The sequence below is a fragment of the Hyperolius riggenbachi genome, chromosome 3 (assembly GCF_040937935.1).
Source record: "Hyperolius riggenbachi isolate aHypRig1 chromosome 3, aHypRig1.pri, whole genome shotgun sequence".
Lineage (NCBI taxonomy): Eukaryota > Metazoa > Chordata > Amphibia > Anura > Hyperoliidae > Hyperolius > Hyperolius riggenbachi.
The window spans coordinates 92460379-92482895 of record NC_090648.1 but is presented as its reverse complement, the minus strand read 5'-3'; the positions used below and the strand labels follow the sequence as shown (position 1 = coordinate 92482895).

The following is a 22517-nucleotide window of genomic DNA, read 5'->3' as shown; positions in this document are numbered from 1 at the left end:
TCCAGTACCATCAGTCTTCATCTCCACATGCTTCCTGAAGGTTCTGACCTCCTATCTATATCCATAATATTTAATAACCATATTTAATAACCAACTACAGAGCTGGGACAAGGTCCTCCAGCACCCAAGGTTGAGACACCAAAGTGTGCTCCTCTATTTCCCCCACCCCAGCTGTCACACACTGATTGCTATTAGACTAAGAGGCGCTCCGGGGCCCCCAACACCTTAATCTTTACTTATCTGGCTTGCAGTCACTGCCATGTATCCTCTTATTTCTGTCTGCTTCAAACACAATAGGGGATTGATAGCTGAGTGAGTTGTGCGCCCCCTCCTACACTGTGCCCTGAGGCTGGAGCCTCTCTCGCCTCTGCCTTGGCCCGGCCCTGATCAACTATAAAATGTTGAAGTTCAAGAATTCCCAAAAAATCCATGTAATGGAAGCATCGGGAAAACATCACCGAGGCAGGGAACACACTAAGCACAAATGCTAGTGTTACGGAAAAGGCTAGCACTAGTTTATGGGGCCGCATGTAAAAATGCATATATGTGCATTTTTGAAATCGCACATTTTTCCTACATAATTTTCAAAAGCACATGTAGAACACACATAGTGTTTGAGATACTCTATGTGCGTTCTACATGTGCGTTTGAAAATTATGTAGCAAGATGTGCTGGGAGAGATGCTGGGGTATGCATTTTTACATGCGTTTTTTTTTTTAATATGCTGCTGTATTTTACTTCATTAATTATTGCAAATAATAAAAACGCGAAATACACCAAAAACACATAAAAACATGAAATACAAATCAGCAAAACATAAAAACTGACAGTGCAGAAAACACTGCCTAGTGTGCTCCCAGCCTTAGCCATACTATTAGTTGAAATTAACTGGACCATGTTCACTGGAACATTAGAGAAACAATTTTATGCTTCAAAAAGTTTTTATTTACATACAGAAAAAAAGTCTAACAAATATATCCATCAATCGAAAACAAGTCAGGATCATATATAGACAGTGACGTTTGAGAGACACATTCATACTATCAGCTGGTTCGTGATTTTCAGAGGCTCCTAGTCTTCTTAAAAAAATAAATTTGCATTCGGGAAAGTAGGTGTTCCAAATGGACCTAAGAAAGGATATTAAAACAATGTGTTACAGTATATAAGCAAGTCTGGAGTACAGGGATATAGTGGGTAATATGTAACTTTGGAGGAGCATTAAGAATTTCCATAGAGCAAGTATGTGTGTTAGCCAGGCTCAGCATAATCTATTATATACTGTATTTTTCAGACCATAAGAAGCTCCGGACCATAAGACATGCCTAGGTTTAGAGCACAAACACCAGGGTAAAAAAAAAATATACTAAACCTGGTGCATCCATGGTGCAGAGGCATCTTGTGGAACTTCTTCCATCAATCGCCCCAATTATTATGTCCTCCTTGTACCTCTTGTGTCTCTCTTGTGCCTTTTTTGTACCTATTATGTCCTCCTTATGACCTCCTCTCTCCCCCTGTGTCTCCTCTGTTCCCCCGTGGTGTCCTCCGATGTTCCCGTGTCCTCCTTTGTCCCCTTATAACCTATTCTGTCCCACTGAGTTTCCTCTGTTACCCTGTGGTGTCCCCCTTCTGTCCTACTTTGCGACTAGGTCCTCCTGTCTCTGTCCCTCTGTGTCTCTGGTGTCCTCCTCATCCTCTAACTGCACTTGCTGCTACTGAGCGAGTGCAGTGATTGGCCCAATGACAAAGCCATGGTCCTGCCTTCAAGACCATCAGTCAGAAGAGAGCAGCTGGCCTTGATTGGCTTGTTAGGTTGCAGCGCTCCAGCACTGATTGGCCGCACAGCGTCTGGAGGCTGACGCGAGCCGCGGCTTTCACATGGAGGGAGCAGTTGAATGACTAAACTCCTGCCACTTCATTTGGATTTGCTGGTACATCGGTGGCAAGTATAAAATTTACCAGGTGGGCAGATAAGACATAGCAGGAAGAGGGGGACTCCAGAGACACAGGGGGGCAGAGACAGGAGAACACGGGTGAAAAGGAGGACAGAGGGGGTTATTGCTGGTGTAATGTTGACACCTGAAAGGCAACAATACATATTTTCTTCAGTGGGCAGAAGAGGATTACCAGGCATAGAGAAGAAACCCATCCCACCTGAAGGCCAATCTCCAGTCATTTCTCAGCCACCAATCATGGCCATAACCGTTGCTTGCCAGTTAGAGCCTGCCTAAGAAGGAAAATGGAGTTTCTGTAGAGCCAGCATTACTGTGTAGGGGGTGGGGTGTGCAACACCAAGATCTCCAACTGTACAAACCGAGCCAGAAATCCCAGCGGGAGAGCAGTTTACTTATTGACAAAACAAAACAAATGTATTTCTTATGGCCCATACTCACGAGGGACTTTTGTCGCCTCAACACGCGGCGCGCGCGTGTTGCGGCGACAGGTCGCCCGTGAGTATGGGCCGTCGCACGCGCGCGCGCCCCCGAACTGTCGCCCGTCGCTATGTCGCCATGCGATTGAAACTTTCAATCGCATGGCGACAGTCGCCGCTGCCCCCCCGCCGCAACTGTCGCTAGTCCGCGTGAGTACGCGGACTAGCGACAGCAACCTCCATTGAGGTTCACAGACCTTCCGGTGAGCTTCCGGCGGGGGGAGGAGGAACGTCAGCGACAGCTTCCGCCTTGCCGCTGGTCCCTCTTCCGCATGTGTACGCGGAGGGACCTGGCGAGAAGCTGTCGCCGGCCTGTCGCCCACACGCTCACGTGTGCTGGCGACAGGCGAGTTTTGCAGCCCGTGAGTACGGGCCTTAAGAGACTGAGACTTTGCTTGCCAGCTCAGCACTCACCTATAGACACAATCTTTACTTCTTCCATGCCAGTCTGCTTGGAGATACATTATTATCATAGCGGCTGGTCCAAGCTGATGTCCATTGTCTGGTAAATCTCTTTAAGAAATAACAGTGCAGTGTCTTCAGATGACCTAAGAAAGCAAATCTGTAGTCAGAGCCTGTGAAATCTAAAGACGTACCGGTACATGCGATTCCTTATAGTCTTAACACTTGAGGTGAGAGGGATATGGAGGCTGCCATATTTATTTCCTTTTAAACAATGCACATAGCCTGGCTGTCCTGCTAATCCTCTACCTCTAAAATTTTTAGCCGTAGACCCTGAACAAGCGTACATTTGAAATGGGCGCAGCCAAATTTAGTCACAGAGTGAATCCAAAAGACAGCTCACCCTGCTGTAGTCAAACTCCTGGGTGGCATTGATCCTATAACCCCCTGAGTTGTGGAAACTAATTCTAGCACCGGATATTGGCAGCGACTAGGTAGCCAGATGTGCCCCCAGTAGAAGTAGCCTGCAATAGCCTGAACATATGTGGTCTTTCCAGAAATCTGGCTCTGTGCCAGATATACATTCTTGTGATTTGCTCCACAAACAGGAGACAAAAGAATGAATGTGAGTCAGGAGGGAGGGCAGTAAGGGCCTCTACAGACTGGCAGCAGTGCTGGGTGTGGCACACAGCGTGGTACTGATGGTTGATGATGTAGAACAGGAATGTCCAAAGTATGGCCCAACCAAATGCATCCCGTCGAGCCTTTTCTGGTGGCCCCCAATGCTCTCTACAGTTGTTAATTCCCTGCAGGCCGCAGCTGCGGTGTTGCACGCAGGAGCCACCTAGTATTGCCGCTCAGCCTCACATTCTGCTCACCTGTAGGCTATCAGCCACCACTGTAGCAGTAGCAGCCACTGATTAGCAGCCGCCACTATGCCAGCAACAACAGCCATTGATTATCAGCTGCCACTGTGCCATCTGCACATGGTAATATAGGTTATTTCTCAGTGAAATATTTTATTTGACAGAATGTCACAGGCATAGTGTATCTAAAGACAATTAGCAAAAATTGTGCCTAATTTCGCTAGTTCAGCACCCTAGTACTCTCAAGAATGGCAATATGAGCCTTGGCCTAAAAAGTATTTACACCCCTGCTGTAGAGTATGGTGTGGCATGGCCACATTCAACACAACTAAATAGGGCATTCTGACACTGCTCAAATGAAAGAAGACGGCAGACAGGCTGATTACTATGTCCATCTTGGCAAGAGTTTCATCACTTTCTGTACCTCTTGTAGGACGCACCAATGATGACAGCGAATGAGGTAAAAGGTTTCTAGCATGTACATAGACAGTAATAAACCATCAGTAGTTTTCACCTTTCCATTCTTTATCAAAAACTGTAAAAAAAAAAAGCTTTGTATGAGGTTGGTCTCACCTCTAACTCCAACATTTGTAATGATTGAGGGCTAACAATTAACTCTACAGACGTTCTTCCTGGGAAGCAATCATCTAGAACAGTGGCTGGGTGGTGTAATGGTTAAGGGCTCTGCCTCTGACACAGGCGACCTGGGTTCGAATCTTGGCTCTACCTGCTCAGTAAGCCGGCACCTATTCAGTAGGAGACCTTGGGCAAGTCTCTCTAACACTGCTACTGCCTATAGAGCGTGTCCTAGTGGCTGCAGCTCTAGCGCTTTGAGTCCGCCAGGAGAAAAGCGCTATATAAGTGTTCTGTGTTTGTTTGTTTGTTTGTTAGATCTAGAACCATATGATCAGGTGATACATTTGCACATTTCTTATTGACAGGCTTTAATCATGACTCTCTTCTCCTTCCTGTGTAGACTAAAACAGGAAGCCCATGTGAGACATGATCACATGACAGCGGGCAGCCATTCAAAGATTTGTAATAATGATCTGATCAAATCAATCGCATGCCGTGATTACCTTGATCATCTCTATGGCTTCGAATGGGAAGGAAATAAAATATATACAGCTGTTACCAGTAACACAGATGGCTCTTTAGTGCGAACAGATATTCATTGAAGCTTTCGATTGGTGTCTCCTGCAGAACATAGTCAAATCGTTGCCCCCCGTTTAGCATTCCTACATCAATGTGTGCCAGATCCCCCTTCACTGGAGCTACAAAAGAGAAGAATAGAGATGCTAAATACAAGTTATTTCATATGGACAGAAGAGGTGTGTTAGCAAACAATAATAGATGTCTTGCAGCCACAGCAACGCACAAGACTATCATCGCGTACATAAACAAAGGGAGGCCGGGGCGCCCCCAAAAAGCCGATAGTAGAATATTAGTAAATTTTCTGATACTCTTACTCTACTCTACTCAAATTAAAATAGTAAAATATTGGTAATAAATACTACAGCTAAACATAACCGTAAACCCTATTCTCACACTGAAACAAAACTCTGCTAATCGTAACCAATCCCCTTGTGGTTAACCTTAAAGTGAACCTCAGACTAAAAATCTACTCAGCAGAACTGAAAAGGCTTGGTGTTTCTTTAACCACCCTGGCGTTCTGATTAAATCGCCAGGGTGGCTGCGGGAGGGTTTTTTTTAAATAAAAAAAAAACTATTTCATGCAGCCAACTGAAAGTTGGCTGCATGAAAGCCCACTAGAGGGCGCTCCGGAGGCGTTCTTCCGATCGCCTCCGGCGCCCAGAATAAACAAGGAAGGCCGCAATGAGCGGCCTTCCTTGTTTCGCTTATATCGTCGCCATAGCGACGAGCGGAGTGACGTCATCGACGTCAGCCGACGTCCTGACGTCAGCCGCCTCCGATCCAGCCCTTAGCGCTGGCCGGAACTTTTTGTTCCGGCTACGCTGGGCTCAGGCGGCTAGGGGGGCCCTCTTTCGCCGCTGCTCGCGGCGAATCGCCGCAGAGCGGCGGCGATCAGGCAGCACACGCGGCTGGCAAAGTGCCGGCTGCGTGTGCTGCTTTTTATTTCGTTAAAATCGGCCCAGCAGGGCCTGAGCGGCAGCCGCTGGCGGTGTTGGACGAGCTGAGCTCGTCCAGACCGCTCAGCTGGTTAACAGTTTCACAGCATCAGAACTTTGTTTTCTTACCAAAGTCTCATTTTTAGCTGCATTTTTAGCTAAGCTTCACCCATCAAAGAAAACTGCCCGGGCTTTTTTCCATAATGCTGTGCAAAGCATAATGTAATTTCCTATGTTGTTATTCACATTGCCTAGTAACTGGGAGGGGTGATCAGGACACAGGACAGTTGGAACTGTGTCTCATGCTCCCTGTCACCTCATTTCAACCAAAAAGATGGCTGCCCTCATGAAATCAAACATTTGCCTGTTCTTTTAAAACAGGGTGGGTAAGAGATTATATTACCTATCTATTTTAATTAACATAACTAATATAACTTAATGGCAGTATGTTTGTTTAGGCTGAAGTCCCTCTTTAACCCCCCATGACTTACCTTAACCCTCCCATGGCAAACCTTATTTCACCCATGACTTACCTTGATGGCAGCTGGCAATCTCACAATAGGGTTACAGCACCATCTGGAGGACGGAGGAAGAACTGCAGCGTTGGATCCCAGGGAGGTGAGTAAGTGCAGGGGCTGCTGCAGGCTCTCTTGTGATATGATTTTTTTCTTGCTTTTAGGGTTCAAAAGCACATGGAAAAATTGTACCAATTTTAGACCCTAAAATCAGGAAGAAAACATACCACCATCATAAGTTATCACAATAGGCCCGGTCACCTCAAAGGTCCGTTTGGTGCAATTAGTGCAGACACTACAAAATTCTCAAGTGCTTTATAAGTTATCATAACCAGGGAGGTTAACAGTAAAAAAAACATCTGAAATTTCACATGTGCACTTTTATCACATCATAGACCCTTATAGAGAAAAGAGAACCTGCCATGACAGAGCCAGAGCTTCCGCTAAAGAAATCGGAGGAGTAGGAGGCGCCCTTTAGTGTAGCACAATAGTGAATAGATATTTTAAATTTATAGGGTAAGATAAAACGTTCCTACCTCAGATGAAAAGTCTCAGATCGATATATTGTAAAACAATTTATTGGAAGTTTGGACTAAGCACTTGGACAACGCGTTTCGCGACCACAAGTCGCTTCCTCAGGTCAAATAATTGTGCTGTAGTGCTAACGCGGATTGCTGGGCGCCCAGCAATCCGCGTTAGCACTACAGCACGATTATTTGACCTGAGGAAGCGACTTGTGGTCGCGAAACGCGTTGTCCAAGTGCTAAATTGTTTTACAATATATCGATCTGAGACTTTTCATCTGAGGTAGGAACGTTTTATCTTACCCTATAAATTTAAAATATCTATTCACTATTGTGCTACACTAAAGGGCGCCTCCTACTCCTCCGATTTCCTGTGATCTCATACCCTACTGGTTAGGGTGGATGTTCCTACCGCTGTATAGGACATCCTTTTTTTCTCAGGAGCAGCGACCTTAAAGGCCGAGTGGAGACGGTACTTCTCGACATGCACTGATAGTGGTTTCCCTCATAAGCGACCCACCTTTGTGAGTATATTGATTATCATTACTCTATCCAAATACCGAGACGTTATCACGCGATATCGGGCTCCCGGTGTCCTTGTGTTTTTTCTGTTTTCTATCCAGTCCGAACTTCCGCTAAAGAATTCATTGTAAGTACACTTGCTATTATGCTTATCCTATAGCTTTACTAGATAGGAAATTATTGGTCTAAAACAAATATGACATCCTGGACTTTTCACTTCAGAGTTAGTGTATCTTTAACAAGGGAAGCTAAACTATAACCATAGCAACCAAGGAAATACAAGTTTGAAAACAGTATTAAAAGTTTTCTTTTTTAGGTGTCACACAGTTATTATAATTGTTTTTAGTTCTCAGGGGCCTGAATGACACAAGGAACAGGAGCTTTATCGCTTTCCTACATACTATAAACGCAAACCATATACATCTTGCTGCCCAGTTGTGTTGGTGTTACATGGCCACTACATTTCCTGAAGGATGATGTTATGCAGGTTTACCAGATTCAGCCATTCCAGACGTTGCAGCATCAGCAGCAGGAGGTGGTAGAGAAGGTACAGGAGGCTGGGTGAAAGCTTGCCAGGCTACTTGTAGTGACCCCAGGATATTGGTACCCACCCTTGTGATTCCTTCCTTTAGCTCTGGAAGCACAAAAACACAAGATAAACCTTTTCATGATACACATTGTACTGAAGGACATCCGATACAGCCCAGTAACTACACACATGAAGAAACATAGGTTCTAGCTTTCACACTAATCAAATGCCCCCCACACATTTGTCAAGATCGCCCAAAAAGGCAACTTACATGTAGTATTTAGGAAGGGTTTCTTACCCTTGTTCCATATTCAATTTAAAGTAGACCTGAACTCTTGCACAGCACACAATGAAAAGTCTTTATTCCGCATATAGTTGCTGAAGAAATCCACTGCACTATGTTCCTGTACTTGTTTAGCCAGATCAAAGTGTCACACCAGATCAAGTTTTCACACCAAAATTGCCTAATGCATTTTGCATTCCAGGTTTTGCATTTTGCGATTTGCATTATGTTAGCCTATGTTGGTTGGGAATCAGGAAGAATGCAGCAGAGATTGCCCTTTTAGAAAATCGGAAATGCATTCATTGTGACTGCATTCCCAGGATTCCCATTGTAAAAGTACAGTAAAGTACAGTACTTGTGTTTGGAAAATCGCAAGACTTTTTCAAAAACCAAACAGAACACAGCTGGTGTGAAAGGGCCCAAGCTCTGTTGAGCTCCTCTGAGGCTTAACCTTTTCAATGCTCAGTGCAAAGTGAAACCAACTTGTAAACTTTAGGTCTTTTAGGATTTCCATAAATTGTAATGAAGAAATGCTTGTGTCCTTAAAGGTTATCGTGCTGTGGCTAATCTTTTACAGCAAAGGGGAAATTCTGAGTTTAGTTTCACTTTAAAGCATTTTTATATTCACTTACATATTAACCTTACTGCTCTTAAAGTGGTAAATATTTAAAGTGTGTCTGAACTGACATGTAACATGACGAAATAAGCGTGTATGTCTGTACATACATATGTTCACCTCATCATCTAGTGCCAAGGATACATATACCGGTAACTAGGCTGTTCCTTTTTTTCTTTTCAAGACTTTAGACAAGCAAATGACAATTCCTGCATAGTCAGACTATAGCATAACTCTAACCAGGGTTGCCAAATCATCCCCTTAAATACTGACACCTCTAAGTTACACAGGTTCCAGGGTTAGTTACACATAATCAGTGCACAAACTGCATTTGACCAGCCACAAGACCTGTATAACTCATATGTGTCTGTATTTAAAGGGATGCGTTGGCAACACTGACACTGACAAAATTGATAACTAATTACAAGCCATAACACTCTTGCCTGGCAGATAATAACTTCTGAGTGCAGGGGATAGATAAAAAAAAGGTCTGTAATGCAGTAAATTATTCAGGCTAGACACTATTACAATAATTGTCCTGGTTTCGGCATCAAAAACAGTTCCCATATCTACATATTGCTGTAAATTGAATGTAGCTCTGCCCTCCCAGTGGCTGGGCTAATTATGATAAATTTCAAAATGTAAATCAGGGAGAGGAACGGGCAAACACTGACTAAGTATTTTATAAATGAATATGTTTAATAATAAGCAATTTAATGAATTACCATATGTTCACTACAGTTCTGCTTTAAACCTACTTTTTAATATTTTAAACACAAACTAAAACAATTTGATTCTAAAAAAAAAGTCAGAAGGAGGATTGCTCTAAAGTGTTTGTGTACTTATACTTAGGTGTGGGTAAAATCAATTAAAAAAAAAACCCCTGTTCAACCCTGCATCAGAAACTTAATCACATAACTGGGCCCGATTAGTGTTGGGCGAACAGTGTTCGCCACTGTTCGGGTTCTGCAGAACATCACCCTGTTCGGGTGATGTTCGCGTTCGGCCGAACACCTAATGGTGTTCGGCCTTTTAAGTTCGGGTTCGCCCCGAACTTCTAATGGCTGCCGAACAGGGCCGAACAGGGCCCCTGTTCGGCCGAACAGGGCCCTGTTCGGCCGAATACTGCCCCCCTATGGGGTCGCAGGCATAAGGGGGGAGCATGCCCCGATCGCGGGGGGGGTCGGAAATTCCCCCCACCCCCTCCGCTAGCGCTCCCCCCTCTGCCCGCTTCCCCATAACAAAGTTTCAAAAAGTACCTGGTGTGTCCGGTGGTAGTGTGGGCGGCTGGCAGTGGGCGGCACTATGCAGTGACTTAATGAGGAGGAGGAGTCCGGAGAGTGACGCGTTGAGGGAGGCCGGGCAGCGGGCGGTTCAGCAGTACTGAACTGCTGAACCGCCCGCTGCCCGGCCTCCCTCAACGCGTCACTCTCCGGACTCCTCCTCCTCATTAAGTCACTGCATAGTGCCGCCCACTGCCAGCCGCCCACACTACCACCGGACACACCAGGTACTTTTTGAAACTTTGTTATGGGGAAGCGGGCAGAGGGGGGAGCGCTAGCGGAGGGGGTGGGGGGAATTTCCGACCCCCCCCGCGATCGGGGCATGCTCCCCCCTTATGCCTGCGACCCCATAGGGCCCCCAAAAGCTGGATGTTCGGAAAGTTCGGGGTTCGGCCCGAACATGCCGAACATCTCGGCCATGTTCGGCGAACTTTCCCGAACCCGAACATCCAGGTGTTCGCCCATCACTAGGCCCGATCCAATTCACTTTTTCTCCAAGTTTTCTTCTAGGTTATATTTTCACACCTTATCAATAAAATGTCTTTTAGCCGCCAGCAAGCAACAACTTTTTGTTACTTTTTCAATTGCAGAGTGCTAAAAAGTTATTTGACACAGAAGATGAAAATTATTTCCTAAGTGAAAACTTAGGAGAAAAATTTAATTGGCTCAGGCCCAATCTATTATTTATTAGCCTTTTATTTATTTATTAGACCTTTATTACACATCATTCTCTAATAATATAAATGGTCATATCATTGGTCAATGAAATGCAAATAATTGTGGCCTGCATGCAGAGTTAATGACAATTGTACAGTATGCAGCTTCTACTCTTCACGTTTGCAGTAGGCTTACTTTACTATACTACTGTCATCATAAAACTTTAGAGCTTATTCAGCATGACACACCCCCTACGGTTTCTTTCCTTCCCCCTCCCCAGTCCCTGGGGTTACCTAAATGCATCCTCTTCCGGCCCTTATGATGAGGGATCAGCATTGCCTCAAATTCCACACCCCTGAGAACCAATGGCTCGATCCTGTATGCCACTGGATCAAACTAGGAGAGAGGAGAAAATATTTGGTGAAACCAGTAGGTTGAATACAATATACATATGATTTATAACATCACGAAGAAAAAAAAAGAATTACACAGAAAGGCTACGTTCACACCAGCATTGTTGTCCTTGTTGCCAGGAGAGTAATGTCAATGAGTCAATGAAAAAGAAGACACAGACGTCTAATGTTGAGTCAGGGCCGGCACTGCCATTGAGGCAAAGGGGGCAATTGCCACAGGGCCCTAACCGATCCAGGGGCCCCCGTGCCACCACGCACCCAGGTGGTCTCCCCTGACTGCTCTCCATTATTATTATTTAGTATTTATATATCGCCAACATCTTCCGCAGCACTGTACAGAGTATATATAGTCTTGTCACTAACTGTCCCTCAAAGAGGGGCTCAAAATCTATTCCCTACCAAAGTCACATGTCTATGTATGTATCATGTAGTGTATGTATTGTAGTCTAGGGCCAATTTTTTAGGGGGAAGCCAATTAACTTAACTGTATGTTTTTGGGATGTGGGAGGAAACCGGAGTACCCGGAGGAAGCCCACACAGACACCAGTATAACATACAAATTCCTTGCAGATGTTGACCTGGCTGGGATTCAAACCTGGGACCCAGCACTGCAAGACCGAGAGCGCTAACCACTACACCACCATGCTGCCCGTCATGCCACCAAGCTGCCCCCAGCAGGTTCTGTAGCTCAGCTGCCTTGTAATAACTCGCCTGACCCGGGGAAGGCTCCGCTCTGGTCTCCATCATCAGCCATGCTGCGTATGTCTTCTCTATGTCTGGCGTAATTTGCACATAACATGCACCAGTTGGAGAACGCAACAGGTCTGAAGACGGAGACCGAGACAGAGCAGCCACTGGGACAGGAGGAAAAGTGCTTTCCTACAATCAGTGCTGCTTTACTTCAGAGAGCATTTAATGGCAATACTCGCGATCCACTTATAGGCCTAGTGAATGCATCTCATTCCTCCTCCCAGGGTTGCTGCTAAGGCTTTTCTTGTACCAAGCAGCACATACTTTGTGGCCCATACCCCCCTCCCTCACCACCACCACTATTCAGAGGTCCCTTTTAACATAATAATGATAATAATAATAGCCAATGCCCCTCCTCGCCCAAAAAAAAAAAATACATAAAAAAATTAGCATATCCCTTCTGTATAGGTAGGTGGTAGTAAAATGTGCACCCCCTGGTATAGGTAACCACCACCAGTATAGATAGGCAAGCCCCCCCCCCTCCATATAGGGCATTGGTGGCATTGGGGGTATGTAGCTTCCTGCTGCCTCCTCATCCCCAGCACTCACAGACCTGCAGATCAGTGGCGACCGAAGAGAGGAGAGCAGCACACAGTAACATTGCAGCACATCTCAAATGCAGGAAATGAGCAATGACCTCACTTCCGCATCTGCAGTTTACTCTGTGGTAAGTGGACCGCTCTCCCGTCTGTTCACACTGATCTGAGGTCTGTCGGGGACGGGAGGCAGCGACAGCCATACACAAGTCACAGACAGGGTGGACCTGTCAGCTTGGGAGGCCCCTGCTGTTGGTGAAGCCCCAAGTAGCACCCCTGCCTCCTCACCTCCCTATAGTGTTGCCTAGCAACACGTCTGCATCAGCCGATAGATTGAGGTTGAATGTGGCGGGCAACATAATTTGTGGTTAAGCTGGGAATGTGTGTACATATGCATCTTTACATTTAGACAGCAACAGCTGATGGTACATACCGGATGATAGATATTCAAGAAGCGTTTGCATGTTGGGAACTGGTACTTGGGGTCGATTCTCTTCAGTCCTCGTACACTCAGGAACATCCCAACGGGGGATCCCCAGGCAAAGAATATGGCGGGATGGAAGCTGATCTGGGGGTAATTAATCTTCACCTGAAAACAAATCACTGCTATCAAAAACAAATCAATCAATCAATCAATTGTTTAACTGGAACAATATTTGTACAAAATGACTAAAAGATTAAAGAGTCAACTTCAGGAACAGTACACTATGCCTGGGAGAATTTGCTTATCTTTGTTAGCACAGCAAGAGGTATGAAAAGACCTTCTGAAAAGTCTACAAAAAGATACAATTTCTTGTGCGATTCGATTCATTGATTCGATTCGTTTGGGATTCTATTCGATTTGATTCAATTTGCCATTGTTTTGCAATGGCAAATTGAATTGAATCAAATCGATTAATCAAATTGAATTGCACAAAAAATTGTATCATGTAGATGGGGCTTAAAGGTGCCCATACACACACATTGATTTTCTCATGTTATTCTCTGCAGATTCGATCACTCGGACAGGAATTAACTGTTCTAAAATGTCAGATCAATAAAATTTTTACCAATTTCGATTTTGACCAAAAATCTATTGAAAATATCGATTGGACAGAACATAAAATTTAGGTTGATTAGGGCGGGGCCAGAGCAGCAATATATCGACAGCAAATAGTGTTGCACTGCATCAAACAGTGCAACGCTGCGGTACGATCAATTTTCAATAGATTCACCGCTATCTATTGAAAATAGATGTGCTGTATTTCTTTTAAATTGAGTCCAATCAGAGGAATTGATAATTTTGGATCATTGGGTGGAAATCTATATGTGTGTGGCTAGATAAAAACATGATTTTTTTCTGGGGCCGGAAAAGCATATTTAAATCATTGATGATCGAAATTTGCTAATTACGAGAAATGTGATGTTAATATCCACAATTATGGCCATGCATAATTATGATTTGAACATTCAATTGCTTTTGTGTAATCATTCTTAAAGCGGAATATAACCCAGCATTTCATCTTTGCTCTAAAACATTATTTACAGCATATTATATGCAACCAGCATTTTTTTTTACTAGACCAGCATTCGAAGGGTTACACACAGAGCTTGAAAGTTCCGTGCAGAGAAATGTGGACACATCCCAAAGTTGTAGATTATGTTATCTTGTGTTTACTTAAATGTATCAAGTGAGGAATGTGACACATTCTCTGACTGTGCAGAAGCAGCTGGAGACAGAGAGACACTGAAAGCATGTCTGCCTTCAATACATAATTAATAAAACCAGTTATTAATAAAATGCAAAGTCAGCTTACAAAGCAAAAAAGTGTACTTTTGGGAACCTATAATTTCTATATGAATAATACTTATGCACAAATGCAAATATTATAACCATATGGCATATAGAAAAAAAAAACGTGTTTTTATTCAATATTATGTCAGGGTTTTAAACCGCTTTAATTTCACATAATTTTGTGCCAACTCTAGCTGTTAATATCAAATCCTCTATGCATGCTATTGTCACCAAATTGCTAGGTATGTTAAGGGTATTAGAGGGAACAAGTAAAAAAATAATTTTACAAAAAGACCTTGTATTTTTTGAGAAAATTGTTTTTAAAAATACAAAGGAAAACTGATTTTAAACTCAGAAAATCAGTTTAAAAACAATTTTTCCTTTTCATTTTTAAAATCAAGTTTCTCAAAAACTACAAGGTCTTTTTGTATAAACTTGTTCCCTCTAATACCCTTAACATACCTAGCAATTTTGTTGATGATAGCTTGTCTGGAGACGTTGCTATTAACCACTAAAGTTGGTGGGAAATTTTAAAATTACAATTCCTGATTATGTTTACATATATGAAATGAATTATGATTTTTTCCGAAATTTTGCATTACGATTTCACATCATAATTGCAAATTACAATGCAAAATTACGAGTATGCGAAATTTGCGCTCATCAATAATTGCTGATGTAACTTTGAGGAGTACTTTTATTTAATTTTTCAAAAGAAGTCTGAAGTCTTTAAAAAAGAAAAGAAAAGACCTAGACACTTACCTCATTAGAGGGAAGCCTTGGGACACACTATAGGCTTACCCAATCTCCGTTCCTGCACTATGACCCTTTGAAAATATTCAACACTATTGTTCAATATAGGGCTCACGGCTTTGCTCCACTCCATGTACAAGCACAGCTGCACTGCGCAGGAGCAGAGTATGGCTCACGACTGCATGGTAGATTGGAGCCGTTTGTACATGGCTTTTTCCTACATGCTTGAACTTCTGTGCAGGCGCAAACCCTACTGGCGCGTGGGCAGTGCGACCAAACTCGCACACAGAGGGAAGCATGGCCATGAAGAAGAGGAGGGTCTTGGCTGGCAGCGGAAGGGGTCTAGGAGGATTGGGGAATCCTCTGCAGCATCCAGCGGCTTACCTCTACTGACGTATTTCATTTTCTTTTCTTTCTATTTTTGCTTTGCTACAGATTTGCTTTAACCTGCTTGGCGGTAACCCCGAACGTAGTTCGGGGTAAGCCGCCGGAGGGTGCCGCTCAGGCCCTGCTGGGCCGATTTGTTTAATTTTTTTTTTGCTGGACGCAGCTAGCACTTTGCTAGCTGCGCCAGCACCCTGATCGCCGCCGCCGCGCGCCCGATCGCCGCTATACGGTGCGGCGCGCGGCCCCCCCCCCAGACCCCGTGCGCTGCCTGGCCAATCAGTGCCAGGCAGCGCCGAGGGGTGGCCCGGGACTCCCAATGACGACCCGACGTCAGTGACGTCGGTGACGTCATTCCGCCCCGTCGCCATGGCGACGGGGGAAGCCCTCCAGGAAATCCCGTTCTTTGAACGGGATTTCCTGATCGGAGATCGCCGAAGGCGATCGAAGAGGGCGGGGGGATGCCGCTGAGCTCGCTACATGATATAGAAAAAAAAAAAAAAAAAAAACTGCCGCGCTGCCTCCTGGCGTATTTTTTTATACCGCCAGGAGGGTTAAAGAAAACCTGTAATGTAAAGAAAAACCTCTGGGTATACTTACCTCGGGAGGGGGAAGCCTCTGGATCCTAATGAGGCTTCCTCCGCCCTCCGGTGTCCCGGCAATCCAGAGCTGCAGCCCCCCCCCCGAACAGTGGCGAGGTAAATATTTACCTACCGAGAGTCTGCGCATGCGCACTAGCAGATCCACTCTACTCGCAGTCACAAGTCCTTTACACCTGAGCAAGTGAGTGGATATGATTGCTCTTGGCTATTTTCCACCTTACTCGAACGAAGAGCGGCTAGTGCGCCTGTGCAGGATCGCGGAGACGTAAATGGGAGAGGGGCAGTGTCTGCTACATGCTCCAGCTCCCCCCTCTGACATGAGAAGCAGAAAGAAATATTAAATACCTAAAATGATCATATCGCTGTATCAGTTGATCAGAACATGCAGAGAGGGCCCTTTTCCACTAGCAATAGCTAGCATTTGCACTAAACGCTAGCGATTGTGATTCAGCAAAGTCCTAATTTTTCCCTGCGTTTGCGATTTTGCTATGCACTGCATAGCATAGCAAAATCGCGGGAAAAATCGCTCCGTGGCGCGATCGCGCTTTAGTAAAAAAACGAATTGCGGTAGTGGAAATTACCTACCACAATTCCTATGTTATTCAGCAAGCCCTAGCGATTTTAATATCGCTAGTGATTTGCGTTTTTGCGATTCAGCATCGCTATCGCCTCTAGTGAAAAAGGGCCCAGAATGATACCTGCATTTTCCTGGCCTTCTCTGCTTTACTCTGAGTCTAAACACATATATATTATGATATTTCATTTCAGAGGAAACCATATCTCGGTGCCAGAAGATGGTAGGCAGACGCTTTTTGGCTCAAACACCTTGAGATTGAGTTCAATGAGCAACTGCTTATTTTGACATGGCTGGTATCTATGGAAAGCTGATTCATTTAGTAAAATGAATATTATTTTATTACAAGGTTAATTATAGGGCATTGGATTACCTCTCCCTGACTGGATATGGGAAAGGAATGTGATTTTGGACAGCCAGAAATGTAGGACCAGTGATCCTTTGAAGTAGACCCAAAGGATATGAGGTGCTTCACACTGTTCACACAAGTAAATGCTGTTTTTTTAAGCAAAGCTACAAAGTTAAAGGGACACTCTGAATCATGCTTTGCGAGCTCAATTTTGTGCAATTGTGCAGGCAAATCCATGACACACAGCTATCTTCTCTGTTTGCAAGTGGCTCCATGCTACTGTGTATGTGTAACCCCTCTGGCCCCTGCACAGTATGGCCGGGCTCGTACAAGGAGAGGAGAGCGGCCACAAACAGGAAGAGGGTCTCACGTGACATCTGAGGGGTCATGAGGGATCTGGGAAGCCTCGAATTATGTAACATATTTAACGTAATTATGTAACTTATTTATCGTAATTATGTAACTTATTTAAAAAAAAAAGTTACAGGATTACTTTAAAGCCCCTTACAATTACAATGAAAAAACATTTTCAAGCTGATGCTACGCCTCAGACTACGGTTTTATGATTACATTTTGCATATTACAGAATCATCCATTTCACTCTCACCTGACCAATCGTGATATCAGAGTATTCAGAGCCCCCAGAACTCGGCAGATTTGGATTGGTATCAGAAGGATGTGCAGTTTCCTGTGCAGGGCGATCAGCCTCCTGTAAATAGATAATTCCACAATAATAATAACACATTCATATCAATGATCTATCGCATGTAGCCACCGCTAGACCTCCTTCACTAGTAAAAGCTGGAATAGAAGAGCACTATGGATGTGCTCAGCTCAGCCTCATGCAGTGCTTCAAGATTCTACACTGATAGGGGGCTACAAGACCTATAGACTGCTTATCAGAGATGGATTAAGATGAAATAGGAGCCTAAGCAAGGCAGTAGCTACCTCATGGTACTTTTGCTAATCTGAGAATAGAAAGGGGTCAGAGAAAGTGGCAGTTGGGCCCCCTGACAACAACCAGGCCCCAGGCACCTGCCTAGGTTACCTTGTGGATGATCCTGCTCTATGAAGTAGATTGTGAGCTACTCTGAGGGACAGCTGGTGACATGACTAAATTTACTCTGTAAAAGCATTACAGAAGATGTCAGCTACATAAATACTAAATAATAATATGAAGTGAAATCTTTGCCTAGGGCTTGGAGAGAGTCTAGAGGCCTGGTGGATGGATGCTAGCCCCTCCCCCCAAGTCTTACAAAAAAAAAAATCCATAGATCATAAGTGGAGGGTAAACACTTCTATCTTGCCTAGAGAACCATTTCTGATGAACAAGCATTTCAGGCAATACAAGTCTATTTTGCACAACTTTAGACTCCGGTTGCTGGTGGTTTAAAGGGCATTTTACTGACAAGGGGCCATATGCAATTCACTTCTTCTCCTAAGTTGTCTCCTAGGAGATAATTTTTCATCTTCTATTTAACCACTTAATTCTATCTGGACGGATATTTCCATCCAGATAGCCTGCACTGCTGCCGCTGAGCCGGGCGCTCGATCGCGCACGCTCCCGCGCCCAGAGATCAATGAATGGGAACACGGTTCCCATTCATTGGTCTAAGTCCCCGTAGGAAAGACCGACGCCGTCAACAAGAACGGTTCTGTCCCATCCTTACTTTACTTCCACTTTGTGTAGTAATACTACACATGCAGAAGATAGCTGCGAGGGCATCTTGTGGCCAAATAGTAAAATTACATCTGGAAATGAAAATTTCCAGATAATGACATTTTTTTATTTTTAAAATTAGCCCCTTCCCTCCTATACTCCCCAAGAACTACGCAACATTTTTTTGTAAAAACAAAATAAATATATATATACAGTACAATACAAAAAAAAATACATAAATAGTTACCTTAGGGACTGAATTTTTTTTATATGTATGTAGTAAGGTATATTACTGTTATTTTTTAAATTATGGGCTTGTAAAACGTGATGGATGAAAAAATGCACCTTTATTTCCAAATAAAATATTGGCGGCACACATTGTGATAGGGACATCATTTAAATGGTGTAACAACTGGGACAAATGGGCAAATAAAATACATGGGTTTTCCCTTGAAACGAAAATACATGGGTTTTAATTACAGTAGCATGTATTATTTTAAAACTATAATGGCCGAAAACTGAGAAATAATGAATTTATTTCATTTTTTTCTTAATCTTCCTGTTAAAATGAATTTAGACTAAAATAACTCTTAGCAAAAATGTACCACCCAAAAAAAGCCTAAATGGTGGCAGAAAAAAAAAGATATAGATCATTTATTGATAAATAGTAATAAAGTTATTGGAGAATAAATGGGAGGTGAAATTTTCTCGGATGCAACAAGGTGAAACAACACTGAAGGCTGGAGTGGTTAAAATATCTTTTCATCAGTTTGCAGTTGAAACAACAAAAAGTACAGTAGGTGAAAAGTACTATCAAAACTATTTTGAGCATTCTCTTGCTTGCTGGTGTCTTAAAAGTAATTTTATTGATAAGTTTAAAAATATCACCTAGAAGAAAAAGTTAATTGTACAGGATCTTCTCAAAAAATTAGCATATTGTGATAAAGTTCATTATTTTCTGTAATGTACTGATAAACATTAGACTTTCATATATTTTAGATTCAAATACACACAACTGAAGTAGTTCAAGCCTTTTATTGTTTTAATATTGATGATTTTGGCATACAGCTCATGAAAACCCAAATTTCCTATCTCAAAAAATTAGCATATTTCATCCGACCAATAAAAAAAAGGTGTTTTTAAAACAAAAAAAGTCAATCTTCAAATATTTATGTTCAGTTATGCACTCAATACTTGGTCGGGAATCCTTTTGCAGAAATGACTGCTTCAATGCGGCGTGGCATGGAGGCAATCAGCTTGTGGCACTGCTCAGGTGTTATGGAGGCCCAGGATGCTTCGATAGCGGCCTTAAGCTCATCCAGAGTGTTGGCTCTTGCGTCTCTCAACTTTCTCTTCACAATATCCCACAGATTCTCTATGGGGTTCAGGTTGGGAGAGTTGGCAGGCCAATTGAGCACAGTAATACCATGGTCAGTAAACCATTTGCCAGTTGTTTTGGCACTGTGAGCAGGTGCCAGGTCGTGCTGAAAAATGAAATCTTCATCTCCATAAAGCTTTTCAGCAGATGGAAGCATGAACCCACTTTTGAACCAGAAACAGCGGCAGAAGCGCCTGACCTGGGCTACAGAGAAGAAGCATTGGACTGTTGCTCACTGGTCCAAAGTAGTTTTTTCAGATGAAAGCAACTTTTACATGTCATTCGAAAATCAAGGTGCCAGAGTCTGGAGGAAGACTGGGGAGAGGGAAATGCCAAAATGCCTGAAGTCTAGTGTCAAGTACCCACAGTCAGTGATGGTCTGGGGTGTCATGTCAGCTGCTGGTGTTCGTCCACTGTGTTTTATCAAGGGCAGGGTCAATACAGCTAGCTATCAGGAGATTTTGCAGCACTTCATGCTTCCATCTGCTAAAAAGCTTTGTGGAGATGAAGATTTCATTTTTCAGCACGACCTGGCACCTGCTCACAGTGCCAAAACCACTGGTAAATGGTTTACTGACCATGGTATTACTGTGCTCAATTGGCCTGCCAACTCTCCCGACCTGAACCCCACAGAGAATCTGTGGGATATTGTGAAGAGAAAGTTGAGAGACGCAAGACCCAACACTCTGGATGAGCTTAAGGCCGCTATCGAAGCATCCTGGGCCTCCATAACACCTGAGCTGTGCCACAGGCTGATTGCCTCCATGCCACGCCGCATTGAAGCAGTCATTTCTGCAAAAGGATTCCCGACCAAGTATTGAGTGCATAACTGAACATAAATATTTAAAGATTGACTTTTTTTGTTTTAAAAACACCTTTTTTTATTGGTCGGATGAAATATGCTAATTTTTTGAGATAGGAAATTTGGGTTTTCATGAGCTGTATGCCAAAATCATCAATATTACAACAATAAAAGGCTTGAACTACTTCAATTGTGTGTATTTGAATCTAAAATATATGAAAGTTTAATGTTTATCAGTACATTACAGAAAATAATGAACTTTATAACAATATGCTAATTTTTTGAGAAGATCCTGTATATGGGCCTGAATGTTTTGGGAAGCAGGAAGAAACCAGAGTGCCCAGAGGATACCCACACAAACATGGGGACAACATACAACCTCCTTACGCAGAGAATAGATTGTTTTACCTTCCGAGTTCTCCTGTGTTTGACATAGTTGAGTAATTTCTTCCTTGGCCCCAGTGGGATTTCCATATCTTTCAGGTCCTGCTCTGTGCACAGAGACTAAAAACAAACAGGATACAAATCAATGCTTCAAATAGTAAACTCCTACATGTAATTAAGAACACTGATTTTCAACAAACTGTCAGAAAAGATTGCTTTGTTGTTTTAAGACTCGTAAACACATGCAACTTTTTCACCCAACTTTCATCAAAACTTGGACTGTTGGACGATAGTTGGGCTTGTGTATGGGTGAAAAATGACTATGACAAGCGACTGATAACAGGCAGTTGAACCGGTGGATCAACTCAACCTGCAGTTGGGCTGATATCGTGCAGATGGCAACATGTGTACAAGTTGTTTGAAAGACTTGTGCTGGTTTTGAACCCACCCATATCATGCAGTCCCTCATTCTGCTTGCGTGCACAGTATGCAAATGAGTTGGCCGTTCAGTTAGTTGGTGCGCGGAAAATACAAGTTGCGCAATCGCTTGGTTATGTGCTTTTGTAGAACGTGTATACGAGCCTTTAGGCAACATAGCCTACAGGACTACAATAGCCATAAACTGTAAAATGTCAAATACTTGCATGTAAGATATTCATTACACATGACTTTTTTCCTATGTTGCTGTCATGCATAGTGAGTAGTAAAATTACAATCTGACAGATTTGGACTAGTCCATCTCCTCATGGGGTTATCCAGGGTGAGTTAGGCAAACAGAGTGCTAGAAATTTGGGCGCCACCATCAGCCATTATTTGTATTAAGGCTATAGCGGCGCTCAGTCAGTAATTTGGGCGCATCCAAATGATGGCAGGACAGTGTAATTAGTCCGCCAGCAATAGATGGAAGCCAAATTACGTCTTTCCCCTAAGTCCATGCCGGCTTGGAGGGGAAATAGTAATTTACACTGCTGGGATAGCAGGGTGAGCTGTCTTTCGGCTTTACCCTGCGCCCAAATCTCCTGGTGCCTTAAATACATGTATGCTAGGCAGGGTTTTCTTTATTTTCAAAAACAATTACTGAGTTGTGATTTACCAAGAGCAACAGGATCCAGGCATCTGCACTTACCGTATACAACTTATGTTTTGTGATTTGAGGATGAAATAAAGGTGATGATTTGGACTTTACTGGCTGGTGCCTGAATTCTGTTGCACTTGGTAAAATCACTATTGAATCTTTTTTGTCTGGACGCACAGCCATCACACCAGTTATCTTGAGCTGAACTATCTTCTTCTTATCCAATAACAATTGCTGAACATCAGGTGCTCACTCCAAATGTCAAAATAGTGTGTAAACAAGTGGAGGTAAGACACCCTCTCCAGGCAGTGCTTTTGTAAAGAATGAAGGAAGTACCCATGAAGAGATGGACTATTCCAAGACCTGTC

At 43.4% G+C, this 22517-nt stretch overlaps 1 protein-coding gene across 4 annotated transcripts in view; it reads right to left on the bottom strand.

Annotated features, from left to right (window-relative positions):
• Positions 1-935: 935 nt before the first annotated feature.
• LOC137561049 (phospholipase DDHD2-like) overlaps positions 936-22517 on the bottom strand; it is a 59296-nt gene continuing 37714 nt past the window's right edge. The window contains exons 10-17 of one of the 4 annotated variants that reach the window (XM_068272270.1): positions 21099-21194; positions 17458-17559; positions 12848-13003; positions 11009-11111; positions 7841-7981; positions 4832-4970; positions 2843-2976; positions 936-1127 (exon numbers count right to left, since the gene is read on the bottom strand). In XM_068272270.1, coding sequence (XP_068128371.1) covers positions 2898-2976; positions 4832-4970; positions 7841-7981; positions 11009-11111; positions 12848-13003; positions 17458-17559; positions 21099-21194 — 816 coding nt within the window. In that variant the 3' untranslated portion in view covers positions 936-1127; positions 2843-2897. Of the gene's footprint in view, positions 1128-2842; positions 2977-3872; positions 4971-6302; positions 6506-7840; positions 7982-11008; positions 11112-12847; positions 13004-17457; positions 17560-21098; positions 21195-22517 lie in introns of those variants that run through there. The other 3 variants (XM_068272272.1, XM_068272271.1, XM_068272273.1) reach the window with 3 other exon arrangements.